Source organism: Myotis daubentonii, chromosome 2, assembly GCF_963259705.1.
Source record: "Myotis daubentonii chromosome 2, mMyoDau2.1, whole genome shotgun sequence".
NCBI classification, from domain to species: domain Eukaryota; kingdom Metazoa; phylum Chordata; class Mammalia; order Chiroptera; family Vespertilionidae; genus Myotis; species Myotis daubentonii.
The window spans coordinates 14,014,950-14,027,295 of record NC_081841.1 but is presented as its reverse complement, the minus strand read 5'-3'; the positions used below and the strand labels follow the sequence as shown (position 1 = coordinate 14,027,295).

The window sequence follows — 12,346 nt, the reverse complement described above, 5'->3', positions numbered from 1 at the left end:
GGCTTTGAACAAGTTAAACTCCAAGTTCCCAAAGCAAATTAGTCATGAATCCAGGACTGGAATTCCTGTTCAGCATTTCTCAACTGTTTCTTACTTGAGGCATATTTCAGATACTGGGGTTTCTGACAGCAACCCTAGAGTTCAATTGCATCCATAGTGATTGCATTCTTCACTTGGTCTCTGCCGGAAGCCGGTCCATCCTTGCTGCTTGACACGGTTGCTGCAGGGAAGAAACATCTGCACAGCATATGCTTCAAGGGACCTGGCGTATATGGCATACTGTTCTTAATATGTTTGCTCACCTTCTTGGCGCTATGTGTTTTAACCAAGGTCACCTCTCCGAAAAAGGTTGTTTCCCCAGGTAGGGATTTTTCCCTGAAGTTAGGGAGGGAATAAAACCCCTTAACTAAATGCCAGGCGGGTAGTTAATCACTTTAACTACGAACAATCATGCTTAAGCTACATAATCTTTACTCCCTGGAATGGAAATAAGAAACGCCCTAACCTTTGGAATAGAAATTGATAGGATTAAAATCAACTGGTATAAATACAGATGTAACAAGACAATAAAAGACAGAACCTGGACAGAACTTGGCTGGAGATCCTGGCTAGAGAACCTGACTAGGCTGCTGATCAACTGAATGCTCTGTCTGTGTCATTCCTTCTCCGCCGACTCCATCCACACCTTTGGAAACCCCTGGACCTGCTGGGGTTGGACCCCAACATATGGCGCAGTAGTTCCTGCAGGTTCTCTCTTCTGTCTTCGGAGCCAGTGGTGCTCCCTGTGCTGAGCAGCTAGGAAGCCCCTGTCAGCGAGCTCGTAGGAGCTTGAAACCTTCATCACCCCTCCAACTCTTATCAGGAGGGAAACATGGTTGAGGCTGATCGCCCAGAAAAGCTCCTCATTGGTGGCCTCAATACAGAAACAAATGAGAAAACCCTTGAAGCTGTATTTGGCAAATATGGACGGATAGTGGAAGTACTCTTGATGAAAGATCGTGAAACCAACAAATCGAGAGGATTTGCTTTTGTCACCTTTGAAAGCCCAACAGATGCTAAGGATGCAGCCCAAGATATGAATGGAAAGTCCTTAGATGGAAAAGCCATCAAGGTAGAACAAGCCACCAAACCATCATTTGAAACTGGTAGGCGTGGACCACCTCCACCTCCAAGAAGCAGAGGCCCTCCAAGGGGTCTTAGAGGCGGAAGAGGAGGAAGTGGAGGAATAAGGGGACCTCCCTCACGTGGAGGGCACATGGATGACGGTGGCTATTCCATGAATTTTAACATGAATTCTTCCAGGGGACCACTTCCAGTGAAAAGAGGACCACCACTGAGAAGTGGGGGTCCTCCTGCTAAAAGATCTGCTCCTTCAGGACCAGTTCGCAGCAGCAGTGGAATGGGAGGAAGAGCTCCTGCATCTCGAGGAAGAGATAGTTATGGAGGCCCACCTCGAAGGGAACCCCTGCCTTCCCGTAGAGATGTTTATTTGTCCCCAAGAGATGACGGACATTCTACTAAAGACAGCTACTCAAGTAGAGATTACCCAAGCTCCCGTGATACAAGAGATTATGCTTCACCACCAAGAGATTATACTTATTGTGATTATGGTCATTCCAGTTCACGTGATGACTATCCATCAAGAGGCTATAGAGATAGAGATGGCTATGGTCATGATCATGACTATTCAGATCATCCAAGCGGTGGCTCCTACAGGGATTCATATGACAGTTATGGTAACTCACATAGTGCTCCACCTACACGAGGGCCCCCGCCATCTTATGGTGGAAGCAGTCGCTATGATGATTACAGCAGCTCACGTGACGGATTTGGTGGAAGTCGAGACAGTTACTCAAGCAGCCGAAGTGACCTCTACTCCAGTGGTCGTGATTGGGTTGGCAGACAAGAAAGAGGGCTTCCCCCTTCTATGGAAAGGGGGTACCCTCCTCCACGTGATTCCTACAGCAGTTCAAGCCGCAGAGCACCCAGGGGTGGTGGCCGTGGAGGAAGCCGATCTGATAGAGGGGGAGGCAGAAGCAGATATTAAAAACAAAACTTTGGACCAAAATCCCTGTTCAAGGAAACAAACAGAAAGTGGAACCTATTCTGTAATAACTACCCAAGGACTACTAAAAGGAAAAATTGTGTTACATTTTTTTAAATTTCCTGTTAAGTTCCCCCTTCATAATTTTTATGTTCTTGAGAGGAATAAAGTAAAACATGCTTGAAAAAAAAAAAAAAAGACAGAACCTGGCTGGAGAACCTAGCGAGAGAACATGGCTAGAGAACCTGGCTACAGAACCTGGCTATGATGATCACCTGAACACTGTCTCCATGTCATTCCTTCTTCACCGACTCCGTCCACACCTTTGGGGACCCCTGGACCTGCTGGGGTTGGACCCCACCAGGTCTCTCTGCAGCATCAGGTCACTGCTTGTATAGAATTATTGTCTGTCCTGGTGGCGTTCCCTTTTGTATTCTCATCCCAAAGCCCTCCTACAATCCAGCAAGTGTGTCATTTTTCTTTGGACCTGGCTTGACATTCTTTTTTAGTCCTCTTCTTTCTTGACTGCCAGCAAGGTGTACTCTTTTTAAAAAAAAAAAAATCCTCTTTTTATTGATTTTAGAGAGAGAGGAAGAGAAAGGGAGAGAGAGAGAGACCAACATTAATGTGAGAGAGAAACATCGATCGGTTGCCATATGTATCCCAACCAGGTATCAAACCTGCAACCTGGGCATGTGCCCTCAGTGGGAATAGAACCCAGGACTTTTTGGTGTACAGGACTATGCTCCCACCAATCAAGCCACACAGGCCAGGATGGTGTAGTTGGACTCTGTTTTAAACCACAACTCTAGTCAATGCTTTAGCTAACAGGCATGGTTGTAAGATATGTATCTCTAGTTGCAGCAAAAGCATTTTTATACATTGGCCCTGTGGGAAGTCAGAAGGTGCAGTGGCAGCACAGGGTACTGTGCACTAAGTACTCTTGTTCCAGTCTGCACTGCACCCACATGAGCAAAAATAGCATCAACATTTCCTTGCCCCGGGCTTGCCACCGCTCTTCCAGAATTGTGTGCTGTCAGGAGCAGCAGGCCGGTCTCTCCAACACTCCAAGCGACCTCCGGACATTCCTGTTTCCTCCGAAGACCGTGTTTTCTCCTGTGTATCTCTCATCCACCTGCCAGGGTGCCTGGCCCACTGTAAGAGCTCCTGAATAAGTGGGTTCAGAGAGGAGGACAACAAAGCACTCAAGAGGAGGACTTGGAATTGGAATAATAATTATGTGGTTTTCGTAGATCCTGCTTGCTATTCAAATTAACTTCTATGTGGACCCAAATCTCTCTGGTCATTGATCCTCGTACACTGTCTTGCTGACCCCCTGCCGTCTCCAACTTAGATTCTTTCTCCTTTATTTCTGCTGGGCAATGTCCTGAGGATGCAAGAGGCGTATTATCCATGACCTAGATTTCTACACAGTATGTACATATTCTTCCCTGGGGAAGAAATGAGGACAGAGAGAGACACGGGGTATAAGTGCAGTGGCTACCAGCATGGGCTCTGGAGACAGACAGACCTAGGTGCTAGCTCAAGCCATATATATATATGTGTGTGTGGGTGTGTGTGTGTGTGTGTGTGTGTGTGTGTGTGTGTTACTAAAAATCTCACTTCAGTTTCTCATCTACAGTATAAAGTAGGGAAGCCTCATAGGCCCCTCATAGGACCCTGGTAGGGTTAAAAGGCATCATGCATGTAAAACCCTCATCAAGGACTCAATACATGGAGGTTATTACTGTTGTTGTCTGGAGAAACCCACGGTATGAACAAGGGAAATGAAATGTAACAGTAACATACTTGGAACAATAACAACAACAAAAATCCAAGTGAGTCAGTTATACAATGTTGCAAACACTGCTGGTAGCCTACTTAATAACCTTCTCTGCTTCCTCCCTTCAAATAGAAACGCTATCTTTTCGGGCAGAAGGTGCCCGTTGAGGGTTAACAATAGTCGTCTTCTCAGACATCCTAAGCTAGAGTGTCTGTAAGCAGAGCGGCTGTCTGACTTCCTAGAAAGCTACATTTTCCTGGCAGAGAGCGTGTGGTACCTTTTGCCCTTTCTTCCTGTCTGAAATCCAACTTCGATGCCTGGAGGTGGAGGAGCATCTTGCAGCTCTGAGGATCAAGGTCCGCGCTGGGCGGCTGCATATGGTCACAGTGGCTGTGCATGGAGACTGCAGTGTCGAGTCAGCGAGGGGCCTGGCAGGACACAGATGGCTCAATCCAATAAGCTAGTGGTGGAGATTTTGGAAAAAAGAAAAAAAAGAAAGGCCATTTGAAGTGTGTAGTCGGAGGTTTTAGGGAAATGTGGTTAAGAGTTGGTTCGGTAGCCTGGGGTTAGAAAATGCAGGGAGCCATCACTGCCCCTGGCCCTGAAGGGTGAGGGAAGGGTGTGGTTAGCAGGACTGCGAGGAAGTGGCTGCATGAACAGGGCAGCCCAGTAGCGGCAGTCTGTGCTGACCCACAGAGAAGGGACTAGGGGGCGAATTCCTCCAACCTTACAATCTCCTCTTGGTGGTGCCTCCCGTTGGCCAAACCCAAATGGAAGTCAGAGGGCAAGGGAGCTCAAGTGATGTAATCCACTTCTGTCAGCCTCTCAGGGCACTGAACAGGTTGAAGTGTGGAGGGTTGATCTGTATAAGCAAACAGAAAATATCCTTGCACAGGGTGGCCAGCAGCCTTGCACGTGTTAAGAGGGCAGAGCAAGGACAACGGAGGAGCCCGAGTCGCTGGTAGCATCAGGAGCCACCCGGCAGCTCTGAACTAACTACTTAGGACACATCTTGCTAAATGAGGAAAAGAAGCCCTCTGTGCTAAGTCACTTTGGTCAGGTTTCAGTCCTATGCCTGAATGCAGTCCTGTGTGACCTTGATGCATTTCATGTGCATTTTAAATTTGTGGTGTCAATATATTGTATATCTGGCTCATTAGTATTCCATGTTTCTTTTCTGCTGAAAGTCAAATGGTCATCATTTCTTCTTACCCAATGGGCCTGCCTTGCTGAGTGTAGATAAACCTTCGATAAAAATTTAGTAAAGCTGATAAAGGCGACTGGGAGGAAAGGAGAGCGTATTCTGTAGTAGCAGTGACTCACTCAATGGCTGGGTTGGTCTGACAAGCCTCTACTCATTGTCTCTGTCTCCCAGGTCTGGGCTCCAAGATCACCCACGTGGGGCAGGAAGCACAACTATAGGAGCCCCAATTCCCTCTTTTGCCTGGTGGAGCTCAACGATGGGTCATCTCCTTGTCTGGAGCTTAGGTCCCCTGTTACCCCGACCTGCACAATGGCTCCTGCACCCTACTCTTTGCACCTGGGTTCTCTCCCACACAAGATGACCGTTTTTTTCTTCCTTGGCTCTTGTGCCAATTTCCTTTCTTGTAACTGGTGCAGGCTCTCCCTGGCAGAATTCTGCCTTGCTCTTGCCTGCTGCCCCCTCCATGCCTTGGCCACAGCTCCAGCCAAGACCCGTGGCCAGAGCCGTGCGATCTGTGAACAGGCCTCTCAGACACCATCTGCTCCCTTCATCTTGGGAGCAGTGCCTGCCCAGACTCTCTGCTGCTGGAGTCCAGTCGACCTGCTGGCACTCCCCAGAACCTCTCCTCAGAGCTCTGCCAAAAAACCCTTGGCCCGAGTCCTCAGTTGAATTAAGGTATCCCTCGGACATGCAATTTATCCTCTTGGCCGAAAACACAGCACTGTCTGCTGCCTCCCAGTATGAGTCCCTCCCTCTGAGGCAGATACCTCGGTGGCTCAGAAGAAGGAGTAGAAACGGTGATGATGTAATGAAAATGCTGCTGCTGGAGTAAAACCATTTACTACTTCCCTAATGCTACCTACCTGCCAGGCATTGCTTAAGTGCAGCACTGTGCTTGTTTGCATGGCAACAGCACAAATTTCAGTTACCACGGTGTAATTTAATAACATCATCCCTCTCCCCCAAGCAACGCAGTTCAAATCTGTCACCATAGGACAGTGATGGCGAACCTTTTGAGCTCGGCGTGTCAGCATTTTGAAAAACCCTAACTTAACTCTGGTGCCGTGTCACATATAGAAATTTTTTGATATTTGCAACCATAGTAAAACAAAGACTTGTATTTTTGATATTTATTTTATATATTTAAATGCCATTTAACAAAGAAAAATCAACCAAAAAAATGAGTTCGCGTGTCACCTCTGGCACGCGTGTCATAGTTTCGCCATCACTGCCATAGAATAACTGTAATCCCATAACTGCAAACATTGTGGCTAGCTTTTCAAAGCAACTGTGCAAATCACAGAGCTACATCAGAATCAGTGGCCACTCATGTCACTTCTTTGACACAGTGGCTGTTGGTGACTGGTCACTGGAATCTGTTATTCAGTTTAGGTACAGACAGCAAAGCGTGTAGTTGCAATGCGTCCTTCACACCCAGCGATAAACCCATGTGATGTTTACAAATATGGGCAACGGAGAGAACTGACCAATAAAGATAAAAGTGTAGTAAAGAAACAAAAAGTGATCCCGGTGGGAGTGAAGTCCAAATCCAAGGTAAATGGCCGTGAGCTATAACTATTCAACTCTAGATATGCAGCTAGGAAAAGTTAGTAAAAGTGAATTTATGAACGTAAGCGAGGAAAGCGGTGGTGATGAAAAGGAGGCAGATGTTGCAGAGAAAGTGAGTGAGCGAAAAATTCACACCGAAGGAACTCTCCAAGGTGTTTTGTGACATTGAAAGTGTGAAGGATAAAATATGGGAAGCTGATCCAAATTTAGAAAGGAGTACGCCAACTTGCCAACTTGCCAAGGCACAGAAAAGCTGCTCGCGCTGTACAGTAATAAGAAGGTCCTCTTGGTAAGTTTTATACAAAATTAAAACATCTTGTTCTCCATGTTTCTAATGTTTTAAATTACAGAATGGCAAATAAATATTAGGTTAGCTAACTTTTCATTTCCCTAGATATTTAAAGCCAACAGGGAGAGTTTTAAACATTCTGACAGAAATTTTAAAGGTCACCGAACAATTGTGATTTTTCTCATTGAGAAGACCCTTTTGCAGTGTTTAAGCTTGCATGGTCATTTTTACAGAACAGCACCACCATGCAAGGCAAGGGCTGCCTGTGTTTTACATCTATTCTCTCATTTGATCTTTAAATAACCCTAAGCAATAGATGCTAGCCATTATATAGAAAAAGAATCTGAGGCTCAAAGACAATAAATAATTTGACCCAGATCAAAAAGCTAATGAAAGGCTGCACCTATTGGATTCTAAACCCCATGATCTTGACCTCTATGCTATATTATCAGTCCAGGTAGATGATGGGTATTTGATATGGGGGAGCAGGTGTGAAGGAGAGAAAGTGATGAGAGATGAAGGTACCTTCTCTAATGTAATCTAAAAAGGCTAGAACAGTATTGTCCAAAAGAGCTTTCTGTTTTCTATTCTATTTTTTAAAAAATATTTTTTTTATTGATTTCAGAGAGGAAGGGAGAGGGTGAGAGAGATAGAAACATCAATGATGAGAGTCATGGATTGGCTGCTTTCTGAACACCCCCTACTGGGAATCGAGCCTGCAACCGGGGCATGTGCCCTTGACTGGAATCGAACCTGGGACCCTTCAGTCTGCAGGCTGACGCTCTATCCACTGAGCCAAATCAGTTAGGGCTTATATTCTATTTTTAAAGCATATAACTATCTATATAATTTATAATCTATAATACAGAAATATATATTCAACCTTAATATACATGTAAATCTATGTGTACTCCTTAGTCTATCTTTTCTTGATCCTCCAGGATTTTGCTCCACCAAGAAACTTGAATATTACCTGAGTACATGGCTATATATATATATATATATATATATATATATATATATATATATATATAATATGCAAAGTCCCCTCAGGAGTTTGACTGGGAGACCAGGAGTTCGATCGCGCACTAAGACGTGTGCTGACCACCTGGGGGTGGCACGGAACGAAGGAAGGCCCCAGCCGGCACCAGAAGGCCCCTATTGGTCCTGATTGCTGGCCAGGCCTAGGGACCCAGCCCATGCACTAATTTTGTGCACTGGGCCTCTAGTTCTAAATAAAAACTACATTTCCTGGCTGGTGTGGCTCAATTGGTTGGAACATCGCTGCATACACTGAAAGGTTCGATTCCTGGTCAGAGCACATACCCAGGTTGCAGGTTTGATCCCCGCTGGGGTGCATTCAGGAAGCAACTGGTTGATGTTTCTCTCTTGCATGGATGTTTCTCTTTCTCTATCTAAAAAAAATAAATTAAATTAATAAAAACATATCCTCAGGTGAGGACTAAAAGAAAAACACTATATTTCCCAAACTTCTTCAACTGGCCTGTGACTAAATATTGGCTTATGGGATAAATAGAAAAAATATGTATAATCCCAGGATGTGTTCTGGAGAAGGGAATGTTCCTTTCTCTTACTCTTTCCTGCTGGTTGGAATGGGGATGAAATGGCTAGAGCTGAAGCAGCCATCTTGGGCCATGAGTTGGAAGGAGGAATTCTAAGCCTTAAAATCTACAAATTCCTGAGGACTTGTGAAACAGAGCTGCCATGCCAGTTTTGGAATGCTACCTCCAATATTCATTTACATGAAAAAAAAGCAACTTTTAAAGCCATTATTATTATTATTATTATTATTATTATTATTATTTTATATTTCTGTCACTGCAGCTAACGTCATCTTAATATACCAAAGGCCTGGGGGTTCTGGGTGGCTTGTGGGCAAGATGGTTTTTTCCCTGCAAAAGGAAAGTCCTATTTCTCCATCCTGGCTATCCTCCTGCTTCATGCCTTTGGGCATGTTATGTGAGGACACAATGCCCAGGGCTGCCAAAGCCTTCTTATGACCACAAAGGAAAGATTGAGAGAAATCCAAAGCAACCACTCAGAACCATGACACCATTGACGTGCTGAACGAACTCTGGAGCCACCTACCCCAGATTTCTTGTGCAAGATAATTACGAGCCTTACCATTTAGTTACTATGTGTTGAATGTTCTGCTACTTGTGGCGGAAAGCATTTCCAAATGACATTTCTCTTGCCATGTTCTGAATGTTTATGTCCCTCCACAAATTCATCTGTTGAAAACCTCACCCCTAAGGCAATGTTATCATTAGGTGGGGCTTTTGGTATTTTGGTGCTTAGGTCATGAGGATGGAGCCCTCATGGATGAGATTAGTGCCCTTATAACAGAGACCCTAGAGACTCGCCTGGCCCCTTCCAACATGTAAAAATACAGGGAGAAGTCAGCAGTCTGCAACCTGCAGACTCTGACCATGCTGGCAGCCTGATCTTGGACTTCCAGCCTCAATAACGATGAGAAATAAATTTCTGTTATTTATAAGCCACTGAGTCTGTAGTATTTTGTTTTAGCAGCCCAAAATGAGACTTGATTGTGGCCCTAAAGAAGGATCTAGTTGAAAAAAGAAAGACTGACAATCAAGAAGTTAAGAACAGCCAAAACCGGTCTGGCTCAGTGGATAGAGCGTCGGCCTGCGGAATGAAAGGTCCCGGGTTCAATTCCGGTCAAGGGCATGTACCTGGGTTGCGGGCACATCCCCAGTAGGAGATGTGCAGGAGGCAGCTGATCGATATTTCTCTCTCATCGATGTTTCTAACTCTCTATCTCTCTCCCTTCCTCTCTGTAAAAAATCAATAAAATATATTTATAGAAAAAAAAAAAAAAGAAGTTAAGAACAGCTTTCCCCGCACCAATTTCTCTCCTCCAACCACTGTTCATTCTTTCCTTTCATGGGCGAGTCTCTGTAAAAAGTGAACTACACATGCTATTAGCACTTTTTCACTTGTTAGTCATTCTTCGATCTTCTCTGCCTTCCTTCCTCCCACTCTGCTGAGCATTTTAATCTAGGCCACTAATAACCTAATTTTCAAATCAAATAGACACTTTTTTTGTCTTTTTCCTCTCTGACCTCTCTATGCCTTTGGCTTTGATAACCACTTCCGCCTCTGTGAAATCCCCTTCATGGGTGGCTTCTTTGACATCACCCTCATCCAGTTCCCTTTTGACCTCTCTGGCTCCTCATTCTCTATTTTCTTCACGAGTGCCTCCGTTGGTCTGTACGTCCTAAATGTTGGCTTCTTCTCTTCCCTTTCTACACTCTCCTCCTAGGTGCTGACTTCTAATCCTGTAGTTTCCAAGATTGAAGGTAGCTTTCTTGGGAACAGGGGCCCTAATCTAGATTCGTCATTTAAACAGAGATGAGTCAAAGCTGATCTGGTAAAAGTATTTTTCCCGTTGGATTAAGCACTTAGTCATGGATTGAATTGTGTGCCCTCAAAGGATATGTTAAACCCTTAACACCCAATACCTGTGAATGTGACCTTTTTTGGACACAGGGTCTTTTGTAGATGTAATCAAGCTAAGATGAGGTCACGAGGATGGGCCTTAATCCAATATGACTGGTGAATGTATAAGAAAACAAGAGACAAAGACAGACATGGACAATACCTTGTGACGACAGAGGCAGAGATTGGGGTGATGCAGCCACAGGCCTAAGAATGCCTATGATTGATGGCTCCCACCAGAAGCTAGAATCAAGGAAGCATTCTCCCTATGGGTTTCAGAGGGATGAGGGCCCTGCTGACACCTTGATTTTGGATTTCTAGCCTCCAAGACTGTGAGACAGCCCATTTCTGTTGTTTCAAGCCGCCTGGTTGGTGGTGCTTTGTTACAGAAGTCCTAGGAAACAGATACACACTTCCTCCATTGTCCTGCAGCTCCTTATCTGACAAACCATTTATAACTTGCAAATATCATACACCAGTTTTGTTTAACTTAAATACCAACATTGGGTTTGCAACTTTTTTAAAAAAAATCCTCACCTGAGGATATTTTCCATTGATTTTAGAGAGAATGGAAGGGAGAGGGAAAGACAGAGAAAAATATCAATGTGAGAGAAACTCTTCGATTGGTTGCCTCCTGCAGTGCCAGGGAGGAGCCTGCAACTGAGGTATGTGCCCTGGACAGGAATCAAACCCGGGACCCTTCCACTGAACCAAACTGGCTGGGGCAGTTTGCAACTTTTTAATTTTACTCTTAATCTTTTTCTTAAAGAACATTAAAAAAAAAAACTTACCATCTACTTACATAATCATTCATAAAAGTTGAACATTTTAACAATGAACTTTCAGAATGAAGTACAGTTCTTTTAAAAAAATATATTTTTATTGATTCCAGAGAGGAAGGGAGAGGGAGAAAGAGATAGAAGCATCAGTGATGAGAGAGACTCATTGATCAGCTGCTTCCTGCACGTAGCCCACAGGGGATCAAGCCTGCAACCCAGGCATGTGCCCTGACTGGGAATCCAACAGTGAGCTCCTGGTTCATAGGTTGACGCTCAACCACTGAGCCACACCAGCTGGACTAAAGTACAGTTCTTAATCAAATATCTTAAGTTTTATGAAAAACATATTGCTCTATCCTTTCTCCAGTTTTGTTTTAGATACATAAAAACTTTATAACAGAAACATTGAAGGGCCCATGATATGTGACAAAGAAAACCTTCCTACATAAATATTCATATCCCTTTTCGTTTCCAGCCATCTTTCGCCTCCCTTCCCAAATTTTCTCTGACCCTATTTGAAATTGGGGTAATAGTGAGAAGGAGAACTTGAGAAGCAGGAGCTGAAAAGAACAGTGAGAATTCCTTTTTAAAAAGGTAGAGAATCACCCCTCAGAAGCAAGTTTAGATGGATGCGAAGGTGGAGAGGGAGCTGGGGAAGGGGGCTGCGCTCGGCATAGGAGAGAAACTGAAAATGACCAAAGAGGAGGAAGAAGGAATGTTAGGAAATTTTATAGATGTTGTGTGTATTCCTGCTTTTTTAGAGTGTGAGGTAGGGGTTTTAATTGCTTCCCATTTTTTTTTTTTTTTCCGGCTTGACTGGTATCTCTCTGAGTGTGATTCTGTGTAGGACTAGGTCACAAAGCAGCCGAGCCTGACTTACAAGGGTTACATCTAACCACGACCAGAGGCGGTTCAGTGGTGAAGGGTAGGGGCTCTGCAATCAGAACCCCGCGCCTGAACCCTGCTCCCCATCCTGTTCTGCTCGGAGCCCCGGGGACAATTCCTTCTCTGTGCCTCGTTTCCCCACCGCGAAAAGGAGGTAACAGTACCCGCTCCCTGGACTGCGGGGAGGATCAAATGAGACAGCCAAGGCCGTGAGGACGGTGCTTGGCAACGGAGGACGCTCACCTGTCGGCAATAAAACAGGACTCTCCGTATAACTCTCACCTGCTTACACGGAACAAAAACAGAACCTTTG

General features: G+C 44.8%; 1 protein-coding gene across 1 annotated transcript; it reads left to right on the top strand.

Moving 5' to 3' along the window:
- The first annotated feature begins 750 nt into the window (after nt 1–750).
- LOC132227094 (RNA-binding motif protein, X chromosome-like) lies at nt 751–2,196 on the top strand. The gene has a single exon (XM_059681812.1). It carries the CDS (start codon nt 872–874, stop codon nt 2,045–2,047), a length of 1,176 nt encoding a protein of 391 aa, XP_059537795.1. The 5' UTR covers nt 751–871; the 3' UTR covers nt 2,048–2,196.
- Nucleotides 2,197–12,346: the final 10,150 nt, after the last annotated feature.

What these genes read in the sequence shown, in the direction of transcription:
- LOC132227094 (XM_059681812.1), top strand. Translation starts at nt 872, where the DNA reads ATGGTTGAGGCTGATCGCCCAGAAAAGCTCCTCATTGGTGGCCTCAAT.